Raw genomic sequence first — 22,647 nt, 5'->3', positions numbered from 1 at the left:
GGACAAATGCATTGGAGTCACTGGAATGAAGAAGGCGTTGCTTTTTAAACTGTTGGAGCTGACTGTTTTAACTCCCCATACCTGTGCACCATGGCAACTGCATTGCCATGAAACCATAAAAATGACTGATATGTATCAGAGGTCCATGGAGCAAACAGTTTACTGACAAGGAAGTTCACAGGGCCAGCAATATTTTATGATTTGTTTTGATTTTGCAGCGTGGGTTGAGTGTGCAAAAATTAGTTTAAAAGAGGATAGGATGAACTCTTTAAATATTACCTGTTTTCTATGTGATCTACGGCTATTAATCTCCTATGGCTTCATTAATGATTTCTAACGATCTTCTACAGGTTTGTTGGCATGCTGAGATTGAAATAAAAAACTTAATGCTTGGCTAAATAAGCAGCTTTGTTTAGTTAGTCTGTGCAGACCTTGCTTTTTAACTGGCTTTATCAGACTGCAGAATAAAGGACTCTGGACTTCAACAGCAGAAGAGAGGGAGAAAACCACCATCTTTTTCTTTAAAAAGAAAAGGGGAATAAAACTTCAGAAATACCGAAATTATAAAACCGCATTAACATGTCCTTTAAAAGTAAAGTTCCATAAATGCGAGGGAAATCCCACGCGTTCTATCCTCAGATGTGTCTGTAGGATTACGCATTCACTCATGGCTTTCCCCCGTCATTTTAGAAGTTTTCTCACTCAAGTCATTGGCGATGAACTTGAAGCTTCCTGCCTGTTCTAGCGGGATGTCAGCTCCCCAAAGGCGAAGTACTGTGATGGTTTTTAAACACTCACTGTGGCACATGTTCTGTCCTAATGCTTGATGGGGAAGAGTTCCTAGTGAGAACGAAGTAAGAGAGGAATTTAAACCATCGTCTGGATTCAAACCCAGGTAGATGGTTCCAAAGTCAATGCAGTCCTAAACTATAATGTTAGAAAATATGGCAAAAACGTTTTAAAGAACTGTCTGGAGACATGGGTAAATATACAATACTGGGCGGCGGGGGGGGGGGGGGACTGCTGCACACCTACAAACATCTTGGAAACACACAGAGAACGGTGACACGTGGGGGTCTCTAAGGTATGGATTTGAATGAAGCCTACTGGCACATAAGCATTTTACCTGTGTATCCCGGAATTGCTAGACTCTGGAATACCTAGATGCATTAATTCCACAAAAACAGGTAGGTAAAAAAAAATCTTTAAAATTTAGACTTCAGTAGGGTCTGCCATCAATTTAATTCATCATTATAAAAGAAAAGCTAAAGACATGCTTGGGGGAAGTCAGAATGTTTTATTTTGCCAGACAAATGATTCCTTCAATATCCAATTAAATGTCAGTGTGAAAACCACATTCAGTGTTTCCAGCACAGGACAAACATAGACTGAAGTGACAGCTTCATTATGCCAGAATCTCTCCACAAACCTACACTCTGGGAGGGGGAAAGTGCATTTCTAGGAAATTCTATATACAATACAAATGGAAAACATGTTAAGCCATTCCATTGCCAAATTACATATAACAAAACCAGTCAACCACCAATACTCAGTATACGTTGACAGAATTTTTGGAAAGTAAACTGTCTTTATATTTGGCAGAGTCGTGTTCGAGAAGAATTTGTGTAGTTTTAAAAGAAAAGGAAGACAAGTATGTACAATTCAACATCGTTCAAAATAGAAGGCATTAAATAGCACAAATGATATAAAACTAAACACCATCTGCCGTCTCCCCGTTCAGTTCGGGCCTCTGTGAAGGAGGGAGCTGTGGTTCTAACACGATTGACTTTTTCACTCGGTACAGTGAACAGTGTGACCACGAACACAAGGGGCAATTTGGGCTCCACAGTGACCTACGGTGTTACATGTACATGTAGAGGAGGGGACACATGTAACCTCTTCAGTGGGAAAGCCATTTATCTAATAAACTGCTGTAGAGATTATTTAAATCACATACATCTGAGACAATAGTTTCTAACGAATGCATATCATTCACGGTATGCATCTGAATAATTCCTTTTGCAATACTGATGCCTCCTCTTAGAATACGGAAATTTATAACCGCCTACATAATAAATAAATTACAATTGTAGATTCTAACCAATGACCACATTCCTTTGGCTCAATATCTTAGTTTTTTTAGGCTTACATTATTTGAAAGTGGGATCAAATGCAGAACCTTTTCGTGCTAAGCATGTGTTCTACGGCGGACCTACATTCTCAGCTGTGATTTTAGTTACCTGGGCTTTTATACTGCAATGTTCAAAAAGGTGAGCTATCTGTCTTGGTTATTTCTTCATGAGTTACTAACTAGAAATAAATATTTGTACTAGAGTTTTGAACAGGTAAGGGCTACAATTTGTGTTTTGACCTAGAAACAAAAATGTCTTAAAAATAAGTAATAATACAAAAGTTGTGTTTTTCAAAGAAATACTAAAATATGAGAAAATTTTCTCACATGTCTCTTACTTAAGTTTTAATTTGGAGAAAATAATTTTATTATTAAATTATTTTAATAGAACTATCCCCAAATGCAATTAGAAGATACTTATCTATCACAAACCTTGCCACATTTACATTCATAGATCATTGAACACAGATAGGTACTATCATCCTTTTCAAAGACTATTTGGGAGGAAAAAACAATATAATAAGAACAAACATAGACATCTGAGAGCTTCATAAAGAATGTCTATTTTTGTTCACACACATATATATATTTTCCTTTCTTTATAAATAAGTATAAAACAATAAAATGTTGTCTAAAAGTCACTATGATATGTGAAACTGTTTATTTCAACTGAGGCTTAATTGCCAGACTTAGTTATGAGAGGTACGAACACTATCCATATTTGCTATAAATTCTCCTGATAATATTGTTTTTTCCTTTGATATTGACGGTGTCACCCCTCATGGAGAAGTCTGATGCTGTAAAAATGTCTTCTTCTTCTGTTTTTTAAGTTGCCACACAGACAAGAAAATTAGAATCAAAACAGTAATCAATTAAATATTTTAAGTTTACATTTAAGTCTATAATAACTTAAATAACTTCCAATAAAAGGAAAGTGCTTTTGTTTGGAAGATGATAATATAACTATATAAAACCTAAAAGTGTCACCCATATAACTGCCTTCAAAGATCCTTATGGTATAGATTATCCATCTTATCTTCCTGGACTGAGAAGATCAGTAACAGCTATCAGCAACCGACAGTTTTAACAAACTCAAAAGAATATTAAATTTCACTGGAAGCATATAAATTTATCATTTCCTCTTTATCAATCATTCATGTTTTTATGCAATATCTAGATGCTTTCTTGTCATTGAGCTATTATTCTACCTCTTTTCATGGCTGTTCTGTTACATGCTTTTATATGACTTTTACTATGTGAAAGTTATGAATGGGAATCGGTTTCATTCATAAAATCGCTGACAATTAGAAACCCAAACCCTTTGAGCAGGGAAGACATATCACAGGGTTATGGCCCTGTTCAGTTCAGGACGCAACAGTTCCTCCTCTGCAGCCACCAAGTTGGTTTTGAAGAGAAGATGACTAAAAGTATAAATAAAATCTGGGTTAAGTTAAATATTCATATGCACCATGAGGACAGGACGTGCCTGGTGCTGGTCGATACTGTACAGGAAAATGCATGCTCGTTTCAGTCCACCTAAAGGTCACTGAGGAGAAAGCCACCATCGTTTGTCAGGGATTTCTCACGGGAAAAGCACAGGTATTTTGCCCAGCACTTGCTCATCAAAGATGGAGCATTTGTTACCGGAAGTGGAAGCCCCACGGAAGGCAGTATTAGGACTCTGGAAAATGATTCCTCCGGTTCCTGCTCTTCCGGCCATTGATGAGCGCCTTTAACTTGCCGTAGTCCCCTCTCAGCTTCTGTGCGTCCTCGCCCAGCTGCTGCTGCTGCTGCTGCTGTTGCTGCTGCCGAGTGTCTTTGCAGTACTGATTGATCATCTGCATCTCTGAGTGGCTGAACGCACCCATGATGTCCTTGGGGTGGAAGGGCAGAGCCCTCACGGAGCTGGCCCAGGTCCACGGGGACCATTTGTCCGTCACCACAGCCACCATTTCTGAATCCAGCACTTTGAAGTTGATCTTGGCGATGGTCTGCTTGAAGCTGTTCTCCGTGGCGATGCAGTGGTACAGGCCTTGGTCGGAATCCTGGACGGAGCGGATCAGGAGGCCTTGCGGAGTGGCGATGACCCTGTCATTCAGCTTTACCTGTGAAGGAAGCACAGCGGAGTCCCCATGCTGAGACAGAAGTGGCTAGAAGAGTCGGCCCACAGACTAACTACAGCTGGCCTTTCACCAATCTGGCCTGGGCTTGAGGACGAACTGGCTTCTTCCTTGATGGTCAGGAACTTTTGGTGAGTTGCATAGCCTTTCTTGGAATGGTAGATGTTTGCACAGGACAATGGGACCCTGCACGCACCTGTGTGACCCAGTGAATAGCAAGGATTCCCGGTATCACAGCTCCAACTGACCTGCACACTCCTTTCCCTGGCCGGCACATGCCTGGGCAGGTCAGCATTGCAGTGTTAAGTAGGTTAAGGGGCAGCTGTCTTGTTTAATTGTTAAACCACCACCAAGGCTTGTGCTATTTTGTGAAATAGTTTGGCAAGTTAAAAATGTTAAAATAGTGCTACGCTTTGGGTCTACCATGCCTCCGTCCCCACTCTCCTGTGTGAAAAGGCACCTGGGCTGTGAGGGCGGCATGCACCCCTATTGCCCCTGGGGGCGTCCCACACCCCACAGGCTGCTGGGGCCAGTGCCTGGCAGAGTGGGTCCCGCAGAGGAGACCCAGACAGGGGGGTCCCCGTCCCTGGTCCCTGGCTCTGCCCTTCTCTGCTTCCTGCTGTGTGGGTGGGATGAGCACTGCCCTCTGCCAGCGCCCTCTACCATGGCCATTCCTGCCCTGGAGCTGGGGCCATGGGCCAAAACCGGGAGCCAAGATAATCCTGCCCTCCTTCAAGTGCCAGCTTTGGGTATTTTGTTCACAGCAATGGCCAAATCATTAAGACAAATAGATTGTTTTAACAGCTGTGATAAAGGAAATATGGAAGTGTATTGAATAGGTTTTATTTTTTTGCTGATGATACTCTACATATTCATCATCACTGATCCTAGAAACATTATAATCACAATATAAAAAGTTTGGAGAAAGTTGTGTTATTTATACCTACACATTCACTCTGTCACGCATGGTATCTGTGGCCCAGGAAAGCCAAAAGGTGGACGGATGCCCACGTACTGGTCTAAGAACTCATTTGAATCACTGTCACATGTCGTGGGTTCCATTCCAGGTTACTTTGCTGGGAAATTACTATCATTACCCACATTTTTTCTAAAAGGTCTTGTTTGATAACAAATCTTCCAGAAAAATCACAGGTAACTTTTCAAAAATTTAATTGTGCTAGGTGTCAGATTTCTAGGGCTCGAAGGGGGCTCTGACCCCTGGAGGTCCCGCATTCCTCCGGAGAGTTAAATCTCCTGACTTGGCATGGTCGGCAACCTCCCCTTTAGTATCCCAGTAAAGATCCTGGGATCCCAGCATACATTTCCCTAAAGATCCAAGAGTATGCCATGATTGCAGGTCTAAGAGGTGGAAAGTATTTTCTCTTATCAAACCAATATTTCAGTTACTTTGGTGTAGTTTCTGTGCCCTAGATAAATGCATTTTACATACCCTTCATTAGCTGAATATGAACAAATAAAACTGTCTCCTGCAGAAGAGAATGCAGCAATGGAGGGGTCCTATTCTGCCCATACCTCTTTCAACTTAATGTTTCACTAGTAGCAGTGCATTTTAGACTTTCCCAAGGCTTTCCATGTATGCACACATTTTTTTCTTCATTTATCAGGATAGTATGACATCAATATTGTGGAATTCACCATTCACTACATTTCACTCTGACATTTTACCATGTCTTTTTAGAACTTCTTTCCAATCAGCAAAACCTTGGAACCTGTCTTTTTATCTGCAAACCTAAGGTGTTCTTTCCATGTCACTAAGTAAAGGCCACGGTTCCACACAGGACTCTGTACATTACCGGAGGGAAACCTGAGAATTACGAGTAATAAAGCAATAGAAATAGATTATCGTGGGGCAGAAAAAACGCTCTGACATAAAGGTCACAGTTCAGTGTGATTTCTTGCTGAGGGAAACTGAACGTGTTTTCGAGCCCCTTTTATCTTGTAACCGCACAAAGGTGCCGTTGTGTGGGGACCTGACCTCTGGGTTTGCACACATCTTGTTTCTCTTACAATCGCTTCCTCACATCACACTGCTGTCTTGGTGTCCAGGCTCCTGTTGCAGCCACCAGGCTTCAGAGGTGGGTAGACAGGGATTTCTAGTTAACCCACCAACACTGGGGGCAGAGCGTTTTGAAGAAGTGGACTCGCCATTCTGGAGTCATAAAAGAAGGTCTGTTTGCCTTGGCATTTTCGATGGCTTGTGATTTCAGGTCGTTCCCACAGCCCTGTGGACTGCAGCATGCTGACTGCTCACCTCTTTCCTCCGGTCTTTGTCCTTCTGTAACAGCCACTTGATGGAGGCCTGCGGAGACTTGGGGGAACACTCCAGAAAGGTGGTGTTGTTCTTTACTCCATACTGAACAATCTCAGCTGCATTTCTGTACCCTGAAACGTAAAAATAAAAGGGGGAGGAGAGAGAGAGCACAATAATGTAATTTAGAGCGTGCTCTTTCTATGAGGTTGTTTCTCTTTATAGAATTATGACCCAATATAGGAATCAGCAGAAAGTAATCATTTAACCGGCAAACTATTCTGCAGGATTTACCTGTTATGTTTAACATAAAAAATAAAAGTGGGTCACGCTATGTGGAAAACACACTTAACAGAAGACGGATTGCTCACTAAGGGGAGGATTTAACAGCGTTGCGGTAACTAGATTTTCTCAGTTGAGCAAACTCAGGCTGTGAGCTTTAAGAAGCTCAGTGTGAAGAGCTGGCAGGGGCCGCACAGGTTTATCCCACCTCAAGCCCACACTCAGAGGCACCGGGGAAGGACAGGGAGTACAGGGTGGCCACATTGCACACAGAGGCTGAAAAGAAAGTCTTTGGAGTCAGAGGAAAACAGCGGGAAATCCTGATGGCTGTGTAACCCTGAACAACTCACCCATCTCTCTAGCCCTGCATTTTCTTCTCTTCTAACACATGGATTAAAGAGTTTTGCACTTTTTAATATAAGTAATAAAACAGTTGGAGATTTGATGTAATAATGTGGAGGTTTAAACATGGAGTGGATCCTCATTCACAAATCAGGGGTAATGATAGCCTCTAGGTTATTATGGATTTTAGAGCATTAAGTGAGACAATCCCAGAAAAAGCACTTAATTCAGGGTTTGACCTAAAGTCTACATCAATACTCATTAAGCATTATTTACCTGATAATACTCTTACTTAACACCATGACAAATGTTAGTATCAATAGGATCCAATGCACATTTTATAAAACTTTTGTTACAGGCAGCTGAGCTAGTTAGGAGTATTAAAGGCAGTCAGACAGGGCTGGGCCCTCGAAGTAGCTGGCACAGAGGACCGGATGTCTGATGACCCTGGAGGAGACACACACCGCTTGCTAGGCCAGATCTTGGGACAGAAGTCAAAACAAATGCAACCACAGCCTTAAGTATAATCCTGAGGCATTAAATCTAGATAACCTTGAGAAGCCAAAACTCACCATCCCAATCCCAGAGGAGTCTCTGATCTCTAAGAATGCCCACTTTCTGTGTGATTCCATTCCCCATTCATTCCCAATTTAATCAATTTTACTTGAGCTATTAATCTTATTGGCTAAACATAGCAAATTTCCAGTTTTTCCCAGTGGAGACTCATCTCACCTCATGGTTTTACTCTATAAAAATCCAGAGAAAACACAGAACGTTTGGAACCTATTCTGGACCTCTTCTTTCTTTCTCTCAGACAGAAGCTTTTTTTTTTTTTTTTTTTTCTGTCAATATATATTTCTGCTCTTCAACTCTATTATTCCTCAAATTCATTCTTCATTTTTAGAGAACATGAACTCATTCTGGACATACAGTAGATCATGAGTTTCATTCTTCTATATTACTTTCAATAATACAGAAATAGTAGACGGGATGTGAAGCCTTTGTGCAGTATACAGAATAATGAAGAAAAACTCGTCTTAATTTACTTGTTATAATTAGGGGGTTAGTAATGAGAGTGCCATTCTTTACTACAGCAATGCCTAGGCATGAATGGGTCAGAAGTGGGAGTCTGAGTTGATGTGGGCACCCCCTCTGCAGCACGCAGGTGAGTAGGTGGGAGGGCTTCAGGAAGGGGCAGGGATCAGGGAGAAAAATGTAACAGCCTGGCTTCTCTCTGCCAGGACCCGAAGGAAGGGATCAGTGCAGCTGTGAGCCAGGTGGCCGACCGTCAACAGTAGTAGGGCATCGTTCACCCCGAGATCACTCCCTGCAACCAAGGGGGGGAGCGCTGTGGGGTCTGGTGCTGGAGGTGGGCAAACCAAATGCAGCACCTGCATTCACCAGATGCTACCCAGTGTCAGACAGGAAGGGAATTCCGGTACGAAGAAGGAAATTCTGGATGCATCGAGAAGACATCAAACTAAATGGTAACAGCTGGTCACCAAAGGCCAAACCCACTGGTGTAAGGTCTCTAGGGCAGTCAAATTCATGACAAACACAAAGGACAGAAGGGAAGGGGGAGGGTTAGGCAGTGTTAATGTGGGTGGGGAATTTCAGTTTAAGAAGATTAAAAACATTAGGTGGTGCCTGGGATGGGTATCACGTGTGTCCCTGATTCTGCAGAAATTCACATGTTGAAATAGTTGAAATAGTAAATTTTATATTATGGGCATTCAGTGAGTACTGTTCTATATATTTCCCAGAGGAAATTTTTAAAAGTAATCTTTTTGAGAAGGAAAACAGTAGTTAAGAAAATTATTAAGTCTAGCCTCTGTGAAAGACCTACCAGCTAACATGCAAATGCCAGCTTCAACATCCACGGGCTGTCCCAGACATGGGCTTTTCATAATTCTTGGTACTCGCATGAATAACATTGAACTTTTAATCATCGTGAATTAATACCAAAATTTTTATAGGGAGACTTTCTTCAAAATGAAATGCTTGAATGCCCTACGACCCTTTCCTCATTGAAATGTGATGGGAAGAGCTGCATTAGGTATCCAGCTGGCCAAGGACCCTTATTAAGCACCCTGAATTCACAATGGCTAACTTGCCTCCTTCCCTAAGGGATGAATGGAGAGTTGGGATTCTGGTGTCACCCTGCTGAGACTTCCCCTTAGCTCCTGGAATGGGCCATCCTCTCCCACCCACTAAGACTACACTAAGATTACTAAAACGAGAAAGAACACTCCAGAGCAAAAGTCCTTCTCAGCATAAGATCATCTCTGCCCTCTTGAGTCATCCAGGATTATTGGCTGCCTACAGTGTCACTGACCTCTGAGTCTTCTTTGGATTTGGAATCTCCCTTGAGCGCCTCCTGTGACTGCACACACCCATTGCACTGTACACACCCACAAATGGCGGCTGGTCTGGAGGATCTGGGTCTCCGCCCTTCCTGGGCACTGACCTTCCGGCTCCCCACCATGCATTGCTAAGTTTGTCTTGCAGGTCCCTGCACCCCACTGCATACCTTTTAGGTTAAAGCCTCTGCACTGCGTCAGTGGGTTCCCATGTCGCACGTCTTGCCTTCGGCTTCGCCTGTAAGTGCAGAAATAGGTAAAAGAGACTTAGAATTATCACCACCAGCCACACTCTGCTTAAAATGTTTCACTTTTAAATTTGCAGATGTTTGATTGCCTGAGTCTGGCTTTTTTTCAAGTCTGTGTGACAGAGGTGAGTACTCCTCACTCTGACTCAGTTCTTCTGTGGCCGGGTGGGAGGGCTCCCTCCTTTTCTGTCTGAAGCTCAGTCTTTCCCATCTACCACTCATGGTGCAAGGGCCAGGCACCTTCTAGTACACGCATGTCCTGGGCAAATGCTGCCTTCTCTACATGACTGTGTGCACTTTTAGTTAAAAATATCTCATAACTTTTACTTAATTTGTTTAGGATCCGTTCAAGATTCAGATACTCATCCAAAGTTTTCTAAAATGATGATCTTTAAGGTACAAATTCACTACCCTCTTTGTTCTTACGAAATTTTTCCTAAGTAAACATACATTTTTTTTTTTTTTTTTTTATCGGTACTGGGGATTGAACTCATGACCACGTGCTTGCAAGGCAGGCACTTATGCGGCTGAGCTAAACCCCAGCCCAAACATACGTTTTTTGCACACCAACACTTTCCAACTCATTCCAGATATATTAAAACTTTCCTCAAAAGTGACATGGAGATAAAATATGGATTTAATGTAAAGTTAACAATAGTTTTTATCTACTGGAATAAGTATCCCCCTTTCAAGTTTTTATTTTGAAAAGTTTTAAGTCTACAGAAAAGTAGAAATATGAGCACAACAAATACAGTTACACTAGCTTCTCAAATTACTGCATTTTGCCCGTTCACTTCAGTCTCCCTCACATGTCAGCATGCAGTGTGCACACATGGCAACCTCGAGAGGTCGTTCACACACGTCCTTCTCTCCTTCACATGTTTTAGCCTGTATCCTCCAAGAATCAGCAGTCTCCCTGCAACATCACTGTAGTAAAGACACTAAATGTATTTAATGCAATCTAATTCCATTTGCATCAAAATCTTCCTAATTTCCCCTAAAATACTTTTCAGAAACTTTTATTTAGTTTAGGGGTGACTCAAGGGTCAGTCTTTGCATTTTGTCTTTTGAACTATGAGGCAGTTCATAAATTTAGTTACACTCTTGCTAGGTTGGTCATTATTTAAAGAAAAGTTTTTAGTTACTTGCGTTTAGTGTTCTGAGTCTGAGATTCACTGAGTATGTTAGTCTCAGTTGTATTATACACTGTGTAACAAATTAAGATGGAGCGATTGAAATCCACTCAGCAAGGAAGGAACAGTGGAGTAGAAGACACAGGAATCATCAGATCCTGGGAGCACACGGTCACATCCTTTACTGTCTTTGAGGAAGGTGCATACAAATGAGCCTAGCACTTAACTGGGTTGAATTGTTAAATCTTTCTTATTTTTACCCTCAAAGATAAAATGTGCAGAATGGACAGACATATTACAACTACACAGTGGTTATTAAGCTTACAAAGTTAATCTCAGTCCTTAGGAATTTAACAACTCCTATGAAGGATACAACGGTGCATATTTTATGTGCACACAGATTGTGTACACCTAAGTATGGAAATATGGGTTCACCATTTTGTGTCATTTAAGCATTCCTGCTTGGAAAAGCCACACCCTTCTTAGGAAATGATGTATTTCTATACAACCTTGCGCACAGTAGGGTAGTGGTCATCACTGTGACGGGAGGAAGCGCAGCAGCACTGGCTGCAGAATGGCTCCCACCTCTGGACTTCACTGCACTGTTTGGTACATCCTGAAGTCACAGTGATATTTACTACCAGCCACGAGGACGGGCACAGAGAAGAGTCCATGGGGTGCTCATGGCTGACTCGGGCACCTGTGCTTTCCAGACAAACAGTATCATTCTCAGGGAGACATTTATTGTCCTGGACCAGCAAGATATGAGGGCTCGGTCATTGAGAGTGGGCAGACTCTCGAGCCAGGCAGTCTGAATGTGGAGTATCCGATTCCAGACATTCATACGCAGAAAAGCCTGGTTATGGCTTGGCTCGAATGATCATCTCATCAAGAGCCTTCTCCTGGGGCAGTTCGCATAGCACCCACGTAGCATCACAAAAGCCTGCTGGCAGGCAGAGGAATGTTCTAGTGCATTTAGGATTTGGGGTGTGGCTCAAATTGCCAATGCTTTCTCCATTACAGCCAATCCGTTGGTATAAACAACGAAATCATTTTCTTCTTGTATAGAAAAGATATTTACTTGAAGACTGAACTGATTATCTTGTCTTAGAAATTCTAACTATATATCTGAATCCAAAATAAATAACATGGGAGACTAAATTGCCACACAAATGCACAAATATTTAAGATACTTGAGAGAGAGAGAGAGAGAGAGAGAGAGAGAGAGAGAGAGAGAGAGAGCCCATGAAGTTTGGTTGTTTATTAGACACTAAGTTCCTTTAAAGCTACAATGTAGCCATGATATTTAACTTATGCTTTCAGTGTATGAAAGGATGTACTTTGCTATATCCTTTCTCCACGGAAGGGTGTAGTTTGCTTTCCATTCCTATGAATTGTTTCAATGATCTTTGTATTCTAAATAGTGCAACCGAATAAACCGGACGAAGGTAACATTATTAAAGCAAGTGCATGTGAGAAACAATTCTCTTCATCATTATCCTAATCTCTAGAGAAAGTAAGTATTGCATATGGGAATTTAGAAAACAGTACACGATGCAAACACACTCCACATTCTCCGTAAGCATCCAGTTAATTACATTTGGGAAGAATTTGGAGAATTTAAATAGTATACATATTTTTCTTGAAATTTCCAATATGCTGGCCAGACATATTGAAAATGAATAATCTCAGGCATTTCATATGTTAAAATAACATTTCTAATTACATATCTGAACCTGGAATATATAAGAACAGAAGCTAAATTGCAATATTTGACACAAATGCCTGAATATTTAAGATACTCCAGAGGGAAAAAGATCAGTATGTTCACACTGGTTACATTCGTGATAGAATTAAGTCACTGGCAGAGCTACCTAGATAGGTTTTTAAATGACTAATACTTTATTTTTTCTCTTTCTTTTTTCAATTTTTTTTGTCTTTTTGAGAGAGGGTCTCTCTATGCAGTTCAGACTGGCTTTGGACTCACTTTGTAGCCCAGGCTGGTCTTGAATTTGCAACAATCCTGCCTCAGCCTCCCAAGTGCTGGGATTACAGGCCTGAGCTGCCATGCCTGGCGATTAATACTTTCTTTTTTAACCCATGATGCACAGTTTAATTCCACGCAGGTTAATTTAATAGTAAAGAGCAGCAACATTACTTCTGTTCTTTGTATTTTTAAGAGGACATTATTAAATTCATAATTGCAGGGTTAGAATGACACATGTATCAAGTTTTAATACATATCTTAGGAACAGTAACTGAGGTTCTAAGAGGTGGGAGAATATAGGAATACTTCTCAGTAGAAATTCTAAAATGTAAAAAAACCCTAAAGCCCCTCAAATATGCAAGAACCATGTATCTATGCATAGAATTTTACTTTGGGGAATATTTGTTGGTAAATACAAGTGTTGGCCACACAGAGGTCTTTGCAGGAGAGCAGAGGCTGACACAGCTCCTTCAGACCCCAGGCCTGCACATCTGTCTGGCAAAGCCCACTACCCTAACAGGCCGTACCCATCGTGATCTGGTGAGCTGGAGGTTCTTTCTTTGTCATCTGCCTTCTTTCTTTAGACTATTTTATATGGAGATTTTCCTCGTTTGCTGGTTGTTGCTTGTGTTACATGCCTACAGTCTACAATGACATCTAGAAATTATTTACACATGATAACTATGTGCTGCACTAATAGATAAAAGGAGCAATTACTGCTGACTAGTGAAAGTGGGCAGGGGGGTTATTTGACAATAAGAATGTTTCTGTCACAGAGAGCAACACTTATACCACTGCCACAATGCTTTATCCAAGGGTGATTTGTGTTCGGCAGACTCTGTGTCCTAAAGATGTGCAGCCTGTCACCTGCCATTGCTCGTCAGCAATGACTGCAAATAGCTGTGACCTTGGTTGGCCCCCATTATGCATATTCGTCATCATATAATCCATCTTTCTACTGCTGGTTCCTCTGAACTTGGTGCAGATTGGCTCAGCAATTCCTGCTGAAGCCTTGGCCGGGATGTTAAAAGGCAGCCGGTGGGGGTCAGACGGCTTTTTCCTCTACAGCTAAGCAACAGCCAGATTCTCAGCACGCAAAGGGAAAAGGTGAGGTCGGTGAGGTTTGGGAAGCAAATCAGCTCCCTTCTCCTTAATGTCTCCTTCCCACTAACCCAACTATCTTCTGTTCCACGGAGGGCAGGTATTCAATTATAAAGTGCTTAAGCAGGGAAGGGATGTGACATTGAATGATGTGCTGAATTCAGCGAAGCACACAAAGAAGAGACGTGATCAGTAGGCAAAGTGCAAAACCAACCAACAAAAAGCCAAGCGCTCCTGGAAATGCCTGGTGGCGCTGGGAGGCCCAGTCTGCAGAGGAGGAGCTGGGGTGGAAAGGGATGAGGACCTGAACTGACAGATCAGGGCCTTGCTCTAAGTGTGCCCTGGGCAGCTGCTCCGTGTGCAGCGAAGTGGCCAGCCCCACATGCCCTACTCACCGCTTCCCGGTGGGGTAGAACCTGGAGCAGGCGTGGCCGTCCCAGGCACAGTAGGGGTCCCGGGCCAGGCAGCAGTCCGCGCAGGCCGAGCCGTAGACGCGGCAGCGGTGCAGGGACACCTGCGCGATGCCCTCGCTGGAGCTCACGTACAGCTGTTGCTGGAAGAGGGGCAGCGGATGTGTGTCAGAGGTGGACGCAGGCGAGGACCCGCGGCAGCTGACCCGGGGACGCATCCCAACCCAGACTAAAACTGAGCAGCCAAGCGCACAAGGGTAGGAAGCCAAAATACACAGATTTTCCTGTGGTGACACTCTTAGAAGGGCACCAGCCTCCTGCTAAAGAAAAAGGCTCAGAGCGCAGTGTACAGAGGGAGCGGGCTACAGAACTGGGACCTGTTGTTCCTCAGAGTAGGGTTCCTAGTGGCAGTAAATTTATAATGTTTTCTTCTTTCTTGGAAGAGTGTTTCTTCACATAGCACAAGGAAGCTTTCTTAGTTTTCAAGTCTGGCAACCCATTACTTTGTGGATTTGAAAAATGTCAGGTTTAAAATAAAGGGCACATTGTGTTTAGAAGAAAAAATAGTATTAGATTAAAAACATGTTGTCTACCTTGGAAAGCCGCATATTACTCATTAAAACAATTTAAACTTATTTGGAAGAATATAGGCATTTATATTTAAATACATCTCCATATTCCTGCATGGTCCAGAATCTTTATCTCCCGAGCCATCGTGAATAAACAGCTCACCCTCCCTCATTTGCAGGGTGTAGAAGCCTTTGTACACTACTGCTCCTGAGTTTCTAGCGGGACACAACGCTCTCCCCAAGCGCTGAGCACATGTCTCTAGTGGAGGCTCCTTATTTGCTAAAGGAGGGACATTCTCTACCTCATTAGCACCAGCGCTAGACTGAAGCTTGAACTGATGGAAGGGAGTGTGTGACCCTTCCCGCCCCATAAGGAGGTGCACATTTAAGAATTAAATGTAATTGGTGAAAGCCTAGAATCCAGCACTCAGGGAGGATTGTGAATTCCAGCCCAATTTGGGCAAACCAGAGATCTTGTTTCAAAAATAAGAAAAGAGAAAGGGCTTGGGATGTATCTCAGTACAAGGCCCTGGGTTCAGTTCCAGCGCCCAGTGTGTGTGTGTGTGTGTGTGTGTGTGTGTGTGTGTGTGTGTGTGGTGGGGGCGTCTTTGTGTACCAGATGCTGGCCTCACAGGTCCCAATCTCAGGCCGGCCACAAATTCTGTGTGGGACCTGCGGGCATCTCAGTTTCCTATTGGTAAAGGTGGGCCACAGGGTTATTTACCCCTCAGAGACTTTGGAAGAGACGGATGTGGCAGGTGTCACCGCCCCATACAATGCCGTGACTGGGTTTTGGCTCACTGGTCCTCAGTAAATATTAATTAATTGTAACAGCTGAGGCAAACATCAGTTAACAAACATTGTCAGCCGATACATTTTCACTTGAATCACATGCAAATCTATTATGCTTAGTGAATTACTGCTTTCAGATCAATCGATTATATTTTTCTGAATTTTGGCTGAAATTGATTCCTCATGTAGACAATCAAATAATAAGAAAATGGCCTTTTGGGATAGTAACCACTTGTACAAGAAAATTCAAAATAAGTGTATATTGAGCAAATCAAATAATACTACAATGAATGTACCAGCTTCGTCAAAAATTTTAAAGCACACAGGTTTGAGAAAGACTTTGATAGTATTTTCTAGATTATTTCCACTACCTTCTGCTATACGGGACACAAAAACAAACTGAGAATAAAGGCATAACATAGATAATGAAATAATGTGAGTATTAGGAGAGGTGCTAGCTTCATGGCATTTAAATATACGTATACTGCAGAATTTGTGATCCTCTCACATGAAAAAATTAACGCAGTACAAAGTTTTGCAAATGAATTCCTAAGTGAAATAATTACCCTGCCATACATCTAAAGCTTTCAATGAAACATTTTAGATGATCTACGATACATGATTTTGAAAACAGATGTCATGTGTTAACTACCAGAAGGCTGAAACCTGTAATTTCGTGTCAGGCTACGATGCCACACAGATGGATTTGTGTCCACTGTGAATTTTGCTTGGATACTTTCTCTTTCCATTAAGCCATGGTAAACACAGGGATTCCCTGCTGACTTCAAAGACAGCTCTGACTTGGGGTCAGCCACCGAGGACATCAGGCAATGACAAATGGCTTCTTGTGACTTGGGAAAACGCTTGGGAGGCACCATGCGAACCCTTTACAGATGAGGACCCCGGCACCACTGCACCTTATCTATTTCTCCTCATAAAATGCCATCGACTACAGGCCTGGCAATGGTCTCACAGACCAGTGATGGCGAGGACTGGAATTATGTAATCAGTTGTGCAAACACATAAAACCCTTATTCTCCATTCCAAGAAAAATAAATGTCAGGGTCTCACGGACAGGATTCGCGTAGAACTCCCTCTTTTTTAGGCAGTTTTTATAAATTAACCCATTTGTGGAAAAGGCGCTACCTTGTAGGTGTAGGGACTCCAATCGGAGAAGGTAAATGCTTTGTCCAGGATTTGTGATCAGGTGGGATTTACGATCACCCCGCTCTGATGTCTGCACCATTCCACCTATGCTACTCGCCCCCCAGAACTTCTGTCTTACAATGGGCCCTCGGGGCCGGGGAATCGATGGGCCTGTTCCTGCCCCAGCCTTTGTAGAGGTTCACACACAGGCACGGGGATTCATTAGAAGGTGCCTGATAAGTATGCTCAAACATTTCCTACTCAAATCCCGGGCCCTTAGATATAAGGTATTAATTCTCCCAATATTTGCAGGCCCCGGGAAATAGCATTTCCTCAAAACTAACAGCTACAGAAAGCGCACTGTGCTTTTCAAGCATGTGAGAGCGGCAGGGACTCAGAGGAGGACAGATCTCTCATCCCGAGCCCCTGAGAATGTTGTGCTGTGTAGCAGCCTGAACATTAGGCTAAGCTCCTCCTTCAGAAAGATTATTTTTATTTTAGTTGGCTTCCCACACTATAATATTTGAGGGTACAGGATACACAAAATGTTGGAATAGCTTTCTGTATATCTGTTCTGCTCTCATGAACTTTTATACAAAAATAAACCTATTCAGACTTTCACTGAAAGCTAGTAAACTCTGCATTGAAATTAAAAGTGATTTCCGTGACATTGTTTCAAAAGTAGTCATTATTCTGTCAACACTAAAACTAAATTTTCAGATGTTACAGAACGTGTCTCACGAAAGCAAAACATTTTATTATACAAATAACAGAAAAAAATGATCAGTTCTTACCTTCTTGGGTGAGATTTTCATGGTTGTTATGGGAGCGTGACTCTAAAAGATTAAAAAAAATCATGTTAGTTGCTCATGCACTCCCTAAAAATACCTTAAATTCAAATAAATGATCTTTTTGTTAAAATTCAGAAAACCACTTTTCTCTGTGTGCATGTTCATCTGAATAAAGCTCGTTCTCTCTTTGGGACCAGTTACATAGTGCATTAAAACAAAAAAGGAGCAATTATGATGTTTCATCTACACTTCACAGCCATAAAAAAAACTAGGGATAATTGGAAACTGCACATTGAAATGGTGGATTCCGGGCTGGATCTGGGCGCACAGATCAGGGGTTCGGTCCCCATCACGTTCTACCACAGCAGTCGCTAAGCGTTCACCTGCAGTGCATGGCTTTGGAAAGATGGATCAAGCTGAAGCATACTAAGTAATTCTCATTGCTTAAAACAAAGAAATATTATTAGAAAAGTTCTTTTGATAAAGGTGAATGAGTGAGAAAATTTAAGAATTTGCTGTAGTAATAATCCTTCTGGGAGTCACTGTACATTTGTTTTAATGAAAAGTTAGTTAACCTAATGAAAATCTATGAAGATTTATATGAGTAACTCAAATAGAATAGGATCTCGAAATCCAAAGTACTCTCAACCATTGTGCTTTCTGGAAATGCATGTGCGTGCCCATGAACACTGAAAAGAGAAACTGGTGGTATCTTCAACTCTCAGTTACAGAGATTCAATCCTGCTCATCCTTCATACACACGCACGCACACACACACACGCGCACACTTCAATTTACAACCATTCAGGCAACTACCACTATTTGTTCCTTCAATCTGATTTGAGCTTGAGGGAACTTTTTCAGAAGATACGAATGAAAGCATAAAAGACTGAGACCAGCCGCCCTGCAGGGTGCCAGCTTTTCGGAAGTTACACTGAGTTTCTGCAGTCTATCAGGGCGACACAGAGAGGACCTCTGCCGTCCGCAGTCATCCTTTCCTCAGGAGCCTTTGCAATACCTCACACACACTCCATTACTTCTGCCTCACCTCGGGAGCTGTGACACACACACCGTGATGAGGCAGTCACCGGGCTCATGAGCCTGTCTCTTGGCGCGGTCATATCAATCACAGGCACGCCAGGAAGAAAGCTCAGCAAAGGTCTGGGAGCCTCTCTTGGACTCGGGTCCCCCACATGCATTCTCTCAGGCTCTGTTTTTCCACGGAGAGTTTATGCACCATGATAACAGCAGCACAGCTACATAACAGACCACGAGTGGTTCTCACTCGATCAGAACACCTCATGCTGCTTTAGAATTTTCCATAGCATATGTGTTTGGGTTTGTGTCAGTCTCACTTAATTAACATTTCCTGATAATAAAAAGATATTTCAGTGTTAAAAATGAGGTGCTATAATATAGAATTTTTTCTTTTGCTATCTTCAAGAAAACCTCAGAATTGAGTACATCACCTTATTTTTGGCCAGTATGGTTGTCACTTCTAGGATGAATATGAAGAGTGAGTTGTGTGTGTGTGTATGTGTGTGTGTGTAAAATGTGTGTGTTAATTTAGTGAAACAATTACAAAGCAAAACTGCCCTATCCAGCAGTTGGGAAGAACTGCTTCCACAGAGGGAATTATTATTGGCACAGTTTTAATACCTTCATCACAAGGAACCTACATTAATGTAAGTCTAGCTTTAAAAATTGTAAGTTTAATAACATACAGGGAAACTTGCCAGATCTTCTCACTTGTTTGTATTTTGCTTGATTACTCTTGTATTTACTTTTAAAATTTATTAGCAAACTCTAACAGCATTACCTTTTAGGCACGTAACGTGGTTATTGACTCGGTATTGTTAGCAATCACTGAAATGTAGATTCATCAGTCGAAACATTGTGAATCCACTCAGCAACGCACAGCACAGCAACTCAATTCCTGCCCTGCTCCTGGGAGTCCTCAAGCACTCCTGCCACTGAGTCGGGGCTGTCTCTAGTCTTTGGCTGCCCTGAGTCTTTGTTTCTTAATTGGTTTAGGTGACAAAAGTGATCTGCAGCAGGACGGGTCCCTGCCAATGTTTCCGTGCAATGCTAGCACTCCTCAGTAGTGCCTTACCCATATCCCCAAAGGTACCACCTGAACCACAGCTATGGTCTTGCAAAGAAGAAAACGGCCAGCGAACACCACAAATCCATCCTTCCTGGCTCATGGGTTCCTAAAAACGAGGCTCTGCCCTGAGAACCTGAAAATGTATGGGACATTCCCTCTGTGTACCTTTTTTGTTTGTTCCTCTATTCTTTTTCTTTTAATTCAAGAGCCAGAAAAATAGTCTAATGACATCTGATGCTCTGGTAGAATATGAAGATTTAAGTGGTAAGAGATATTTGTTTTATTTTTCTAGTGACATTTGTAAGTAAAGGCAATAAAATGCAGCTACAGTAAGACAATTTGGTTGAAAAAATATGAGAAAGTTTATCTAACCATCCACTGTGAGAGCATTTGAATTTCAGTGGCTGGGGAACCAAATGACAAAAGTCCTTTCATAGCAAAGTCTTCCAGACTTTGACATCAAGAGCTCATTTTAAAAAAAAAAATAATGACAAGCAGAATTCTTCACATTGGGATGACAGCTGGGGGAAAAGTTATCCTTTTATGTTAAGATAACTTAAAGTGTAAGAAAATATTTCACCAAAATATTTGCTCTAGATTTCTCATTTTATCTGATGTTTTGCTACATGTAAAAAATTTATAACATTCATTTATTTGATCTTTTATCAAGCATTTTTTTCCTCCCAAGCGGCTATAAGATTAAAGAAACATTCATCACACGTGCTCTGAGATTAAGAGGAGAGAGGTTCAAACCTTAAACACTTCCAGCTCCTCCAGAATTAGCTCGCCACTGGCAGAGCTGTTGGTCGGAAGAACGACGACCTTCTGTACGGTGCCCCGATCTAGACCAAGAGAGACAAGGTTACTTTCTAACAGCAGTTTAAAGCAGAAGACAGGGCTTAGGAGTTAGAATATGTGTTATGTAAGAATTCAGTGGATTAAAAACTACTACCTATGTAACAGAAACGCCCCCCTCCAATACATGTTAGTTTCTTGGTTGCCCAGGTAATATTCCAGTTCTGGTGTTTTCTGTCTCTTACAAATGCTGGTCACTGTGATGCACATTGTATAAAACAATCCCCAATGGACAAGCCAATCTGTGCTTCCTGCTTGCTTGTCTCCTATAAGCCCTAGACCAGCGGTGCTCGGGGCCTGCTGTTGTGGGAATGATCCCCATCAGTGCCCACTGACATAAACAGGTCTGTCTCCAAGTCCTGGGGGTTGTTTCAGTGTTTCGACCTGTCACTGAATATGCACTGAGCACACATAGTGAGCAGTTTCCATCGTAACATCGATTTTCTTCCCAATCTCATATATTTAAATTCAGATTACATATAACTCATAATGAACACTATGCTATGAAAGGATTTTTGTGTTACATTGTGGGGTTCTTTCCTTTGAGTATGGCCATAAATAGAAGAGAAAGAATGTCCAATTGTCTTAAATCGAAAGTGCTGAAACAAAATTATATTTATCATGTATAACACCTAATTTTTTGTTTGTTGTTTCAGAATATTACTACGTCTCTATCCCACACTCTTAAAGTGACATTCCCACCACTGTGTTAACATTGCCTCATAGTGCTTTAATCATCTGAAGAAAGATTACTACCATACATGAATTTTTATAGTAATTGTAAAATAAATCATTAGTATTGCAAAACTGACACTTGAGTTGTGGATAGGAAACAATTAGACCTGGTGAAATGTTTCCAAATAAGATTCAGAGGAGAAATGTAACACAACTGTGGTTTTAGTTCAGGCGTGGATAGTGTGTACTGAACTTGTGTGGTTTTCACAGTGGTGTTTATCATTTGACAGTGTCTCATTGGACATTCTCAAAGTGCAGAGACGTTTTGGAGTTGGAGGGGTCAAACAAACTGGGGTGAGTATAAAATGTACTCATATTTTCCAGAGACTGCCCAAAGCAGAAATGCCCAAATAAGCATGATACACACAGAAAATGTTATTTGTCATGGTTTATAATTTAGATTCATACAGACACATAAACAGTCATAAACATGTGTATGCTGCTCTACCTAAGTTTTGAGTTTAAAACAAACTTGATGAGATTTAATCATATGATGTTACAGCGAGTTTGGGAATAATTTGGTGAACTAAAATTGTATATATTTATTAAAATATATCCTTATGAAAATGGTTAGGGAGCTGCATTATGTCATCATTATTCTTAAATTATAAATGTATTCATAGTGCATAAAAAATCATTATTATCAACAGATAATGTAGCACTTTTAAATTATCTTAAGAAATGTCAATGCTACAAGTTACCTTGAATTAAACTTTATCCAGCTTTATTACAAAGCTCTTTATCTCAGTTGGCTTTTAGTCACATGTAGAGCTCACATCAAGGATCACATTTTGTGTTTACAGTTTGCAATGGCTGGACTTCATTTAAAGACACAAAAAGTTCTTAGTTAATAAAAGACTCACCTTTAGAATATTGTAAACTAAAAAAAAAAAAAAAACTAAGACTAGTAAATAATATGTGTATGTTGGAAAAGCAAGACCCAGAGATTGTCAGAACAACCCCTAAAACTGTGGGGATGCCATCCCTGAGCACGTGAGCTTGGGAGGTACCAAGTTCATTGTGTAACTTAAAATTTTCTAATGAAATTGAATCCTGAAGGCTTACAGGCTCTAGGAGTAATTTTTTAAAATCCTGGAATGCCTATTGTATAGAACAGCTCCTTAGAATCAGTCCTGGCAATAATAAGGGCTGTGTTAGAAGCAGCAGCCCTCGGGATGTCCAGCGGAGCTCTAGCACACTGGACCTATGTGGTTGGAGGTGCCCAAATGTGCATTAACAGCTCATCACAGCATGCTGAGAAGATGCCGA

At 41.6% G+C, this 22,647-nt stretch overlaps 1 protein-coding gene across 2 annotated transcripts in view; it reads right to left on the bottom strand.

The window, feature by feature from the left end:
• Positions 1–1,277: 1,277 nt before the first annotated feature.
• Positions 1,278–22,647, bottom strand: part of Sema3c (semaphorin 3C) — a 143,323-nt gene continuing 121,953 nt past the window's right edge. For both annotated transcript variants that reach the window (XM_003469815.5, XM_063237557.1), the window contains exons 13-18: positions 20,542–20,630; positions 17,685–17,726; positions 14,369–14,526; positions 9,675–9,742; positions 6,524–6,654; positions 1,278–4,236 (exon numbers count right to left, since the gene is read on the bottom strand). In XM_003469815.5, coding sequence (XP_003469863.2) covers positions 3,805–4,236; positions 6,524–6,654; positions 9,675–9,742; positions 14,369–14,526; positions 17,685–17,726; positions 20,542–20,630 — 920 coding nt within the window. In that variant the 3' untranslated portion in view covers positions 1,278–3,804. The remainder of the gene's footprint in view (positions 4,237–6,523; positions 6,655–9,674; positions 9,743–14,368; positions 14,527–17,684; positions 17,727–20,541; positions 20,631–22,647) is intronic.

This window comes from Cavia porcellus, unplaced genomic scaffold (genome assembly GCF_034190915.1).
Source record: "Cavia porcellus strain 051 isolate PalLab524CR breed Dunkin Hartley unplaced genomic scaffold, mCavPor4.1 scaffold_2, whole genome shotgun sequence".
Classification (NCBI taxonomy): domain Eukaryota; kingdom Metazoa; phylum Chordata; class Mammalia; order Rodentia; family Caviidae; genus Cavia; species Cavia porcellus.
The sequence above is the reverse complement of the archived record's forward strand: the minus strand, read 5'-3'. Positions and strand labels throughout refer to the sequence as shown.